The sequence below is a fragment of the Pantherophis guttatus genome, chromosome 4 (assembly GCF_059756535.1).
Source record: "Pantherophis guttatus breed Tessera chromosome 4, ASM5975653v1, whole genome shotgun sequence".
Classification (NCBI taxonomy): Eukaryota; Metazoa; Chordata; class Lepidosauria; order Squamata; family Colubridae; genus Pantherophis; species Pantherophis guttatus.
The window spans coordinates 30,362,019-30,375,076 of record NC_142066.1 but is presented as its reverse complement, the minus strand read 5'-3'; the positions used below and the strand labels follow the sequence as shown (position 1 = coordinate 30,375,076).

Sequence of the window (13,058 nt, the reverse complement as noted above, 5' to 3'; positions counted from 1 at the left end):
ACAACTAAAAGAAGTATACCTGTGGCATAATGATTGAAAATGAAGTTTCATTGTTAAACAATTATATAATATTCAGCTGAGGACAATAGATAGATTGTTCTTCCTTCCCATGCTTTGGTAAAAGTTTGTTTTGAACCCAGGAAATTTTAAACCCAAGCAAACAAGTTTGATAACAAAATAAAAATGCTTGACAGCTTTGAGGATAAATTTGATGTTACGAGTGTTGAACAATGTTTAGTAAGATACTTTATTGTTTCTTGTCTGCAGGGCAACTTAATGTAGGCATATTTCAGTTCAGTTCTTTTATTATTTTGTCATGAATCCAAAATAAAAGTATAAAAATAATAAAAATATATATTTATATACCCTACCCATATTTATATATGCATGAATTAAAAAGAAAATATTTTAAATAAAAATAGGGCCCTAAATACAATAGATTGCATAATATGAATATTTATGAGTTTGCACAATTAAAAAAGATTATAGTTTGATACTTTCCAATAAATAGATTAATTATCTAATTCTTTCCTATTGGTAGTTAAAGAGTTGATATGGATGGTCTATCAATTTGTAAAATTTTAAACAAATCATGTGTACATATTCACAGTGAAGAATTTTATTAAAAAAACCTTTGCAAAGAGTTATAGTATCTTTAAACTTTGATATTGAATTACTTTCTTTGTGAAGTTTAATATTTACTTTTTAAATATTTATTAGGAAAATATTTAATTTTCTAATCATCTATTAGATATTTAATCCATACTGTTTAGTTTCAGTCAAAAAGGGAAAGTAACAATGTGAAGCATAACCAATATATTAAAATAATTTATTTATTCAGTTGAAAAGGTAAATGTAAGGTTTCCCCTGTCCAGTTGTGTCTGACTATAGGGGGATGTGTTCATCTCAGTTTTTTAGCTGAGGCAACCAGGGTTGTCGGAAGACAGTTCCATGATTGTGTAGCCAGCAGGACTACAGTATACGCGAAGGTGCGCTGAATGCTGTTACCTTCCTATCGAAGTGGTATCTATTTGTCTGCTTACATTCGCATGCTTTCAAACTGCTAGTTGAGCAAGGAATGGGAGCTCACTCAGTTGCGCAGTGCTTGGGTCTCAAATCCAGGTTGTCCGTTTTTTAGCTGACAAATTCAGCATCTTTAACTGCTGAGCTATCATGCCCCCACTTATGCTGTAGGACAGTGCAGTAACCACTGTTCATTTGTAAAATTCTTCAGGACACGTCCAATGCTTGGACTTACATTTTATATAACTCTTTTCCTTGGCCTCTGTTGAGGAAGTAGTTTCAGGGGTTTTTTTACTTCATGGGCGAGGACCGCAACATTCTAGCTTTTTGCTTGTTTTATACAAAGTACCGTATTTTCCGGCGTATAAGACGACTGGACATATAAGACGACCCCCAACTTTTCCTGTTAAAATATAGGGTTTGGGCTATACTTGCCATATAAGACTGCCCCTCTTCCAATGCACACCAAATAAAAATTAAAAAACATCAACTGGCTCACCCACAATGTAAAAGCAGCTGTGCTAGACCCAAAATGGCCCCTGCAACAAGCAGGAACCTCACACAGCCACAAAAAGTCCAAAAAACCAACTTTCACACTTTACACACACAAAATTCCACATACAGCTTTGTGAGATTTTGTGTGTTTGTGTAGTTGGAGTGAAACACTACAGAAACACACTAAATCTCAGAAAGCTGCACAAATATTATTTTATTTTATTTTATTTTTATTTTTATATGAAAGCTAAATTTAAAACTTCCTAAACAGCTTCCTAAATGGCTAGGTCTAAAAAAGAACAACTAAAAAAACCCCAATTGACTATTTTTTTTAAAGCTCCCAAAGGGGAAAAAAACTTACCCAATAGAACAGGGGTCTCCAACCTTGGCAACTTTAAGACTTGTAGACTTCAACTCCCAGAATTCCTCAGCCAGCTTTGCTTTGCTGGCTGAGGAATTCTGGGAGTTGAAGTCCACAACTAACTCCTTGCTTGATTGCAGGCAGGGAGTTGCTTGCTTGCCTGAATAGATTCAGGCAAGCAAAGCAAGGCAAGCGTTGCGATTAGCAGCTGAGGTAAGCAAGCTGGAGGGGGAAAACTTTTTTCCTTTTACATGGCTCTGGCCATCCCAGCTGAGTTGCAGGGAACTCAGCTGGGATGGGATCGACCGTCAGAACTGGGACCGTCAGAGCCATGGTTCTGGCGATCCCAGCTGAGTTGCAGGGAACTCAGCTGGGATCGTCAGAGCTGGGATCCTCAGAGTAAAAGGGAAAAAACTTGTTTCCTTTTACGTGGTTTCTGGCGATCCCAGCTGAGTTGCAGGGAACTCAGCTGGGATCGTCAGAGCTGGGATCGCCAGAGCCATTTAAGGCTCGTCAGAGCCTTTCGGGCTGGTCTGCCTGGTTACAGGAGAACGACACCCGGCGTATAAGACGACCCCCGACTTTTGAGAAGATTTTCATGTGTTAAAAAGTCGTCTTATACGCCGGAAAATACGGTACTCCTCTCTACAAAGCTTGTCTATTTTCCAGTTTATGCTCACGCTGTAGAAACTTTCAGTATGAGATGGTCCCAAGAGATGTAGTCAGAAGTTGGTGCAGAAAACACTTAATTCTGATCCTTTTCCGATCCTGTGTTTATCATGCCCTCCACCATCAATTCTCTTGGTTCTTCATGCAGGCATATCTAACATTAAATGGGTATTCATGTGCTATTTGAGTAAATACTGTTTTTGATGCCTTCATTGTATTTTACAAATATTCCAGGCATGCCTTAAGTATTGTGGGAAAGCTGGAGAAATGCACAATTTCTAAGTAAAAATACTACACAGAAAATGTTAGTTATTACCTTGGAATTGTAACTGTTCAAAACACTCTATTAATACCACAGGATGAACAAAACTGCTCATAGGTTTTAACATTTTGTCAGATGTTTTCCTGACCAGTAATGGAAATAAAGCCAAAGGCCATGATTCAAGGATACAACTCTTCAAAAGCTAGTTTTACTGTATGTGGAAGAGCAAAATTGCAGGCACCTGTGCTGCCTGCTTTCCCTCTCTTGAGTCGCCTTTCCAGTGTCAATATCACAGAGTTGCCAAAAAGCTCCAATCTTCACACAGGGGCGAGAGGAGACAGGTAGTTTTGGAGCTCTGCAACCACCAGCAAACAGTTCAGCAGCCAAACAAAGGAAGACATTTTTCCTTAAGAAGTGGACAGTCCAAAAGAAAGGAGAAGAAGTAGCAGCAGCCGAGCAAGACGAAGCACAATATAAAAAGTACAAGAGTTCAGGCATGGGTGTTTTCATTGGGTGCTACTTTAGCATAAATATTGGTACTCATGGGGAAGAGAAGGAAAGATTGAGACTGCAAAAAAAAGTGACTTTAAAGAATACAGTGCAGTTCCCACTGCTTAAGTATGGGGTAATGCAACATCTTGGAACTGAAGATGGCCCACCCAATTTTCTGCAGCTCACAGGTGGTTAAAAAATGTAAATATTACACTTTTTTAAAAAAAAATTATTTATATGCCGCCCTTCTCCGGAGACTCAGGGCGGCTTACAATACATTAAGCAATAGCCTTCATACTTTTGTATATTTATACAAAGTCAGCTCATTGCCCCCACAGTCTGGGTCCTCATTTTACCTACCTTTGAAAGGATGGAAGGCTGAGTCAACCTCAGGAAGGTACACTAGTCTACCTTCCACATGAATTGTCAAGGCTAGAAAGGGTGACCTGACTTTTCATGCAGATGTTTACAGAACAGTGAAGGTGAACCTATGACATGGGTCACAGGTGATACATCACAATATTTTGAATGACATACCAGTGTTCGCCAATACCCCACAACAACTATTCTTGAAAGCACACCCTGTTCTCATGATTTTCAGAGGATGTGGAGGCCACATTAGAATAGGGTGTGCTCTGGCACAACCTTCAGAAGTTGCATGAGAGGGTTAACTTATTTCATGAGCTGCAACTCAACTCAGATGAAGAGAAACCTGGGAAGAAGCATTTCAAATCACTCAAAAGTTCTTTTAACTATAAATGTGGCTGGGAAATTCTTATGAAATTTTTTTAAAAGTAACACTAAGCAAACGAAGGAAGTCAGAATTATATAGATTTCAGTATGGTTAATGCTAGTTTGGGGAGTGTTTTGGAGGGGGTGGGGTAAATAATTACAAGAGGGTATTTTCATCCTCATTAATAGTTATTTACAGTGGAGCTTCTTGGAATATTTTAATTTTTTTTTCCCCAGAGTTTTCCCATCTGGGCTGGATTGCTGCCAACAGGCTCACTTCCTCCGGATGCTTTAAAATTACTTACATCTGTGTTTTTTCTCTCTTCCTGTCCGTCACTTCCCTGCAGTCTCTCACATCTGCTGAAATGTACTATTCTATGATTGAAGGGCTGGGCTACAATTTTTGGCTTTATCCCACCCGCCCCACAAGGGAGGATTTAAGAATGAGAATGAAAGTAATTTTTCTTCCCAAATGCCTTCTTCCCCCATACCACATAAACACAAAGAGAAAAATGGAGCAGAAAACATCAGCCCTGTCCAAATGTCTGTGGAGATTCTCAATCATCCAGGCTGTTTTTGGGTGAGAAGCGAAATGTTTTCAAAGAAAACCAAGGAAGTCCAGTTGTCTTTTGGAAAAAGCACCTTTGGGACATCAATCCTGTCAATTTCTGTGATACTACCACAGTCTGTTGTCACTGCGATCCTCTGAAAGATCAGGGGGCCAAACGTAACCCTGAAGGTCTTTCTTACTCTTGCTTCAGATGACCACGGGAGACCAAAGATGGAGGAAATGGTGTATGTCCACAAGTTCTTAATTTTTCAATCCATGATGTAGCCTTCTTGTCGACCTTTCTTTTGAGGGAATAGCACTCACTGCTGTAATGGGCCTGGAGATCTATTACCTCTTCCCTCTCCAGAGTAAAGGTGATGGCTTGTCAAAGGGCAGCTAGTGCTGACTGGCCCAAGAATGCTTCATGGCATTCATGAATGCGTCATGATTAGAGCAGAATTTTTTTAAATGGCCATTTCATATTGGAGTCTACTTAATCAATCTTGTTGGCAGATTCTTTGGTCCATCTCCATGAAATGCAGGAAAAAGTTACCTGTAACTTAAATGAGATGGCCTCAGCAGTTAACCACACCTGACTGCCCTCACTAGATTAGAAGACTTGGGGAATCATCAGTTATGGTGAAATGCTCCCATGAACTACTATGGCCATTAGGTGGCACTGTAACATCACAAATGTACAGGGCAGAATTGAAATACTTTTTGCTTTGACTACATCCTGCATCCTATGCTTTTCTATCAAGTGTAGGCTGCTTGTCTAAGCTGCTTTTTATCACCATTTAAAGGCTACTGATTGGATTCATTTTAGTCGCTCTGCAGCAGAAAAAAACCAAGCCAATGAAGGCTATTTTAATGTATGCCGATTAGCGTACATTTACTGTGACGATAAAGTTTCTACTCCACTCCTGGGGTTGAGCTCAACTCTGAGACCTTCCCTTCCCTAAAATGAATTTTTAATATACCTCATGTCACTTATGCCTAAAATAAATCAGACATAAAACAAAAATAGAAAAATGGTTCTTATCTCTAACATGCACTCTTATCTAGTGCAATTTTTCTGCTTTGGTGTCTTTTATGAGAATAGCATGCAGTCCTGGTGCTCCTCTTGTGATCTTTATCCCTGGAGAGTGAGCAGATGGAGGTCTCAGTTGAAATGGAGAAGCATTATATGCAGCGGTATATTTCCCCCATATAGCATCAGTGAAATAACAAGGTTTTCTAGTTTAGGTAACTGTCAATGCGTAACAGTTCACTTAGCGACCTTTCAAAATTATGACAGCACTGAAAGAAGTGACTGATGACCGTTTTTCGCAGTTATGACCATTGCAGTATTCCCATGGTCAGGTGATAAAATTCAGACGCTTGGCAACTGAGTCATATTTATGACGGCTGCGGCATCTGATCATGTGATTGCCTTTTGCAGCCACCTGACAATCAGTCAATAGGGAAGCCAGATTCACTTGACTACCGGGTTACTAACTTAATAACTGCAGTGATCCACCTAACAAGTGTGGCGAGAAATGTGGCAAAATTCACTGAACTGTCTCGCTTAGCAACATAAATGTGGGGCTCGATTGTGATCATAAATCAAGGACCACCTGTATTTCACCTTCTGAGGACCTTTCATGTGCCTAGAAGCTGGCTTCTCTACAGATGGAACTCTGTTTCCCTGTACAGTTCATATGTGCAGCTGAAGGAAAATGCTTCCTGCAATGGAACCACATTGCTGGGTTTCACAGAGATGGAAGACTTGCAGTAATTTTGTCCTGGGATGGGAAGAAGGGCAAACCACAAAACTGGAAGGTGGTAAACTCACAAGAATCGATTGTGTGCTACTGTATTAAGTCAACGTCAATTCTTAGCATGAAAAGCCAAGTTCAAATTATCTTGCTTCAGACACATTTTGTAAAAAGCTACCTCTCCGGAGATGTCATTAATGCTAGGAAAGCTGGAAGGAATGAGAAGAGGACAATCAGCAGTAAGGTGGACGGTCTCAGTTGCAGAGGAGATGTGCACCACTGGAAGATCTAAAGGAGCAGATTGAGGACAGATCCACCTGGAGGAAAATCTATGTGGTCTCTAAGAGCTTGGTAAACTCACAATTCTATGCCACCATAAAATGGGAGATTGGCATATTGTGAGGGACACAGAATAGTGTGTTTAGTTCAGAAAATAAAAAGTAACAAGAACATGCTTATTGTACAGTATTAAATTAATTAGCGGCTTAATGATGGTTTTTAGCCTGTGCAAGCAACGTGAGTTTCATAGGAGGATCAATATTTTGAACTGAATAAGGACTCGAGTAAAATGTGCAAATTGCTGAAATACTGTCTATTTTACCAACTACTATACATTAATATGAAGACCAAGCATTTTTTCTACAGATTTTGAAAATGTAGAATAATATCTTGTGACATAAAGCGGCTGCATTATGCGTCTTATCTGTGAATACCGTTAATCTAAATTGCTTAGGAACTGGCTCTTTTTACGAGGTTGTCTGTGGATGTACTATATAAATGTTCCTTGTTACAAGCTTTAAAAATGTAGCTTCCTTGTGATGTAATTTCTTATGAAAGGTGCTCAAGTCTTTTGGCTGGCATCCTTATCATGTATTTATGTTTTGCTTTGTTGCTTTGCATTTGGTTTGGGGTTTTATTTGTAGATTCTTAGTCTGTTGAAAGTCAGATGCTAGGAGATTTTATCTCATGCTTATGGTGAATGTTTATTGTGAAGCTTAGCAGCAGAGAGACATCAGAGACACCCGACCAATCCCAGCCCAGACAGTATGAGTTAAATTCTTCCACCTACTGAAGCATAAACTAACAAAATGGATTTGCATGTCAAAATAATAGTTTCCATCTTGAAAATGTAAATTCAGGAAGACATGGAAGGGATGACAACTCAGTCTGACAAAAGTCAGAAGTGCTGAAATTTGAATGCAATAACAATGGAGAGATGTCAACACTTCCTCCTGCCTTAAAGCGATAGGCCCTTGGTGTATTAAACTGTTTCTGAACCTTATGAAATTCCCCATGCTTACTGGGGAATTCTGAGGGCTGACATCCATACATCTTCCAGTTAACAAGGTTGAGAAATAAGGTTGTGTTATATTAGCAGGAGAAAGAAGCATTAACTATGCCCATTTGCATTTTGGTTTTTGCAGTTGTCAAGATTTTTCTTTTCTTGTGTTTGCAGTAAACAGTTTATTGATGCATTTGACTTTGAATCACTGCCTGTAAAGCATCTCATTTCAGTATTTCTTTGAGGGGTGGGAGGGAGGGAGGGAGGGAGGGAGAGAGAGAGGTCATTCTCATTTCCTAATCATGCAAAAAGAAATGTTTAAAGGTGTTGGCATACAGTTACTACTTTTGACCATTAAGTGACTGTGCTGGTGATTTTTTTTGAAGAAAAATTTAGAATCTGTGCTGTCAGAAATGTATCTGATTAAGTAGGCAGCTTTATTTCATATTCATTTGGATCCAAGACCATTCAGATTGGCTATAACCTGACACCCGGCATATGGATAATATCGTGTAAGCAGTTTAAAAAGCAGCCTTCTTGATGTCTTTCTGACAACACAACTATACCTCATGACTGAGGTGAGGAGTAGGAGAACATTAAGGTAAGGTAAGGAGTTTTGGGTAGGATGTAGAATGATGTCCACAGATAGAAATGAGGTTGGAGACCGTGAAATTGGGTAGCCGGGTTAAAACTTTTCAGTTTTGGAATTAAAAAATGGTGACGCAGTGGTTAGAGTCCAGTACTGCAGACTAGTTCAGCTAACCTGCTAGTTACAGTTCAGCAGATCAAATCACCCGCTCAAGGTTGACTCAGCCTTCCATCCTTCCGAGGTGGGTAAAATGAGGACCCAGATTGTTGGGGACACTATGCTAACTCTGTAAACTGCTTAGAGAGGGCTATAAAAGCACTATAAAGCGGTATGTAAGTCTAAGTGCAATTGCTATTGTTAAAAGGACATATTGGCTGAAACTGCATCTGGACAGATGGATTAGGAGGCAAAGTCCTGAAAATTGAGAAATGTCCTACTCCCAGTTCAAATAAAATAGTTTTAATGGGGGATATTGATGCTTCTCTAATTGAAAAAGAAAGCTGAAGGCAAGTAAAGTCTTCTTTTAGATCAGGGATGGGGAACTATGCAGGGGTGAAATGCTCCCGGTTCAGACCGGATCTCCCGATCTGGTAGTGATGGCGACGGGTGGTTCGGAGAACCAGTAGCAAAAATCCCTGTGTACACCCCCCCATACCCAGCTGAGCCGCGCAATCATTAGAGGCTGTTTTTTTAAAAAACTTTTTTCTACAACCTCTCCGGCCAAAAAAATGCTTTTAAAAGTTTTTTAAAAAGTCTCTGATGATTGCACGGCTCAGCTGGGATCTTCAGAGGCTTTTAAAAGCATTTTTTTCTGCAACCTCTTAAGGTTGTAGAAAAAATGCTTTTAAAAGTAAAAAGAAAAAAAGTTGGCCACGCCCACCCAGTCACATTAACACCCCCACACACACACCAAGTCACACCCACAGAACCGGTAGTGACAAATTTTAGATTTCACCCCTGGAACTATGGCCCTTTTATAACCCATGGGCTTCAACTCCCAGAATTCCTGAACAGCATGGCTGGCTCAGGAATTCTGGGAGTTGAAGTCCACAAGTCATAAAGGGACCATAGCTCCCCACCTTTTTTTTAGATGATGTGGACATTTTTCAGGCTGATCCTGGGACGGGATCACTGAATGGGAGGCTTAGAAATCTGGCCTTGACAAGAGATGAGATTTGTATTTTGTATTAAGATACCAACCCTCCCAGCCCCCAATCATGATAAAGGACTCACCCTGTAGTGTCTTATTTATATCTTTATTAAATTATAGTCATGACATCTTAGCAATTTTTTAGTTTGCCAAGAATAAAACATCAAGATCACAGAAAACATGAATAATACAAGTATAGTAAAAAATACTAATGTGGACATACCCCATTTCTGAGAATGGAGAAGTTCCAGAAGTTCCCAAATTTTCATTTTAGTGGGTTAGTCATAGGATATTTATGTTGCTTCACTAACACTTGGTTTATTTACATGTTAAAATATCACAACAGCTGAGGCTAGTGAATTTGTCAGAGCTCAAAAAGCTAAGCAAAAACCCACCCAGTCAGTATCTGGATGAAAGGCCATGAGGAATCCTAGGGCTGAAGGCTACATAGAGTAGTTGAAAGAAACTTACACAGAAGAAAGCTATGGCAAAAACAAATAAATGCTTTGAAAGAAAATTATAGGTGGTCACCAGTTGTGAATTTCAACTGAAGAGAACCTTTATTTTATGGCAGTGTTGTTCAACCTTGGCAACATTAAGATATGTGGACTTCAACTCCCAGAATTCCTTAACCATGCTGCCTGGGGAATTCTGGGACCTGAAGTCCTTGCATCTTATTGTCACCATGGTTGAGAAACACTGCTTTACAGACTAAGTAATGTAGTACAACGTCAATAGTCTAGGACAGGGGTGTCAAACTCGCAGCCTGCATCACAGGCTGGCTCTGCTCCTGCTCTGCTTAGCAAAAGGGGGGGAAAGTCCCAATATGTCACGTGACGCCGTCGTGATGACACGAGTTTGACACCCCTGGTCTAGGATACCCTTGTACCCATTCAATCTGATTTAACATCTTAGAAATATATATCAGTCTTCATTATTTATTACTCAGGGCTCTTCTCCATGGCAACCTGAAGATGCTGGTCTCCCATGGTGAGGCCAGTTTTTTCCTTCAGTTTTAGAGTAGGACATAATAATATAGTGATCCATAACCGTAATAAAGATTTGAAGTTGTTGTAAAGAATAACTAGTATTCTAAGCTTCAGGCTCCCCCCTTAAAGTGATTCCACTTTCTTTTTAGAAAAAGAAAACCAGAAATAAAAAGGAAGAATTCCAAATGTAGGTTCAGGAAGCAGGTTTTGCAGGATTTAAGAGTTCAGAAGCTAGCATTGACTATCCTTCTCTGTGTGCCAGCTCCAGCTGACAAGATCCCAGTAAGGCAATTGACTTGCTCTCCAACTGCTCCTTTGAGATGTGAATTGAAAGGCCAGGTAAGCACTACGAAGTTGACTTCATAGTGGGGTTTCATGAAATACTTTTTTGCAACTTGAAAGACAAACTTCCAATGGAGGTTCTTCAGAGGAGCATGTATCAACCACGTCTTGGGGTGTGTAGATCCGATGGCACTGACTGATTTATCACAAGGAGGTGGTGTTTGTATGCATAGGTTAGAGAATTCAGGATTTATTCTCTTGTCTAACATTCTGCCTGCTGTTTGTCTAAGAAATTGCAAATCTTGGATCACTGTCTTCTGCTCTTCTTCATCCACAGAACCCATATTCTAACTTTCATCTGGTAGGATGTAGTTAGGTAAAGGCCTTGCCTATCCTACTTGTATATGCTTGTTAGTCACAAAACCTGCTTCACTAATCCTTGCTCATATTCTATTCCCATTCTCAGGAACACATACAGAAATTCAACAAAGCCAACAGAAGGAACCTCAAATTACTCCTGTTTCCCCCCATTACAGTTTAAAAATTATATCCTCTGTCCCTATGATCCTGAATTTGTCTTGTCACTGAGCCATTGTCCTCCTCTCCTCCATGTTGCTAAAACGTTCCTCTACAAGTTGCCATGGTCCTGCTACCATGCCATGGTGGGTCAACTTCCTTTCACTTTAATTTTCAAGAACATGTTCTCATTATTGTACCAGATATGATCAGATTACCAGATGTAACACCTGAGATGAGAACGGTGGCTTTACCTTAGGAGGGTAAGAGAGTTACAGTTCCACTGGCTATTAATAGCCTATCAGCAGTCTCGAATTATTTATCTGTCCGCCCTCTTTTTGTTAATCTGTCACAAATTGCACACAACTGTCTTCACAAGAGTCAGAACAATATAATCATCAAAACATCATATAGCCACTGCAAAGGGTGGGTTTTGGTATTGTTGGAAAGCTCTTATTTTCAGAAGGTGTTTTCTTAAATATTTAAAGGTTCATGGAAATTTTTACAAACCACCTCACCTTTTTAATTATAGTAAGAATATTCAACTCAGCCTTGCCCATATCCTCCTTCTAGACTCAAAAGATCCATCATTGTACCTGGCAACTGAGGATCAGTTGCAAAAGGGGATTTTCACCCTGATAATGAGGCTGGTTGATTGAGTATAAACAATATCTAGATGCAGGTTAACTTGCTTTCACAAGACATAAAATTCTTCATGGCTTCATAGAAAGTTCAGGAAAAAGCAAGCAAGATCCAATCGTTTTGATAGTTGCCTCTAGATGGAGTTTGTATTTAAAAGCAAAAATATTTCTGTGTGGTCCCGTTTAAAAATATATCCTTCTACTAATCAGAATGTCGAAGGAGTTTTTCCTTAAATATTCCCTTCCAGTCATGATTATGGTTATGGAGTTCTGATATTTGTAACTCCATAGCGAATCTCTCAGCAGCTCCCTGTCTGATTCTTTCTCCTATTGGCCCATCTCAGTCTTGGAGAAAAAATTGGACTTGAGCTACAGAATGCCAGGATTCAGTTTGCAGTATTGGATGTTATAATAATATTCTTGTGAAGACACTTATGGGCAGGATATATGATAGCCTGAACCAGTGGTGGATTCTAACTGGTGTTACTACTGGTTCTCTTTGTGCACATGCTTTGTGCGCGATCGCCGCACGCATGCTCGCTTCGCTCGTGTGCACGCCAAACTTGCGCTCCGTGCAAATGCGTTAGGTATCGGCCTAGCTGAGGTGCAGCAATCCACTCTGCCACACCTAACAGCTGGGCTAAAAATGAAGAAATAAAGGTAGGAATAACGCAGGGGTGGGTGGCAGGGCCCAGCTCCCAGACAAAGAGAACTGGTTCGGTGACATCACATCATCACCGCTACCAGCTCGGGCGAACCAGGAGCAACCCACCACTGGCCTGAACCCAGCATATCTCTGAGATTGAACAATTAAAACCATGAAAGAGGAAGAAGGATATGTATAGCAAGATGATCCCAACATGGATATCTGTAATATAGATGGCTACACCAACATTTCAGAATTATCTTCTCTTCTGAATGGCCTTCCCTATTGGTTCTCCTTAGTGCTTTCTTTGGACACATTTGCATAGATACAGGATTCAGGGACTGTGTCATAAAGGGTTGGTGGTCTGATTTCCAGTGAATTGTGGTTTATTGCAGCATATGAAATTTCATCAGGGGTTTCCACCATGGAAGAGCTTAAGTGCTGCAGAGAACAAAGAAAAGACATTGAGAGTGCAGTGTTTCTGTTAATGTTTCAACAAAAGCCTTTAAGTATGCTCAAAGTGTGGCCTCTCCTAACCAGCTAAATAATGCTGGGATATTGATACTTAACCAAGAGCCAATTTGGTCTAATGGTTAAGGCACTGGCCCAGAAACTCTGAGTT

General features: G+C 39.9%; 1 protein-coding gene across 1 annotated transcript in view; it reads right to left on the bottom strand.

Moving 5' to 3' along the window:
- Positions 1 to 9,454: 9,454 nt before the first annotated feature.
- Positions 9,455 to 13,058, bottom strand: part of LOC117669085 (immunoglobulin superfamily member 1) — a 28,203-nt gene continuing 24,599 nt past the window's right edge. Inside the window, exon 8 of the mRNA XM_087893901.1 lies at positions 9,455 to 12,877. Within this exon, the coding sequence (XP_087750027.1) occupies positions 12,719 to 12,877 (159 nt within the window). The 3' untranslated portion in view covers positions 9,455 to 12,718. The remainder of the gene's footprint in view (positions 12,878 to 13,058) is intronic.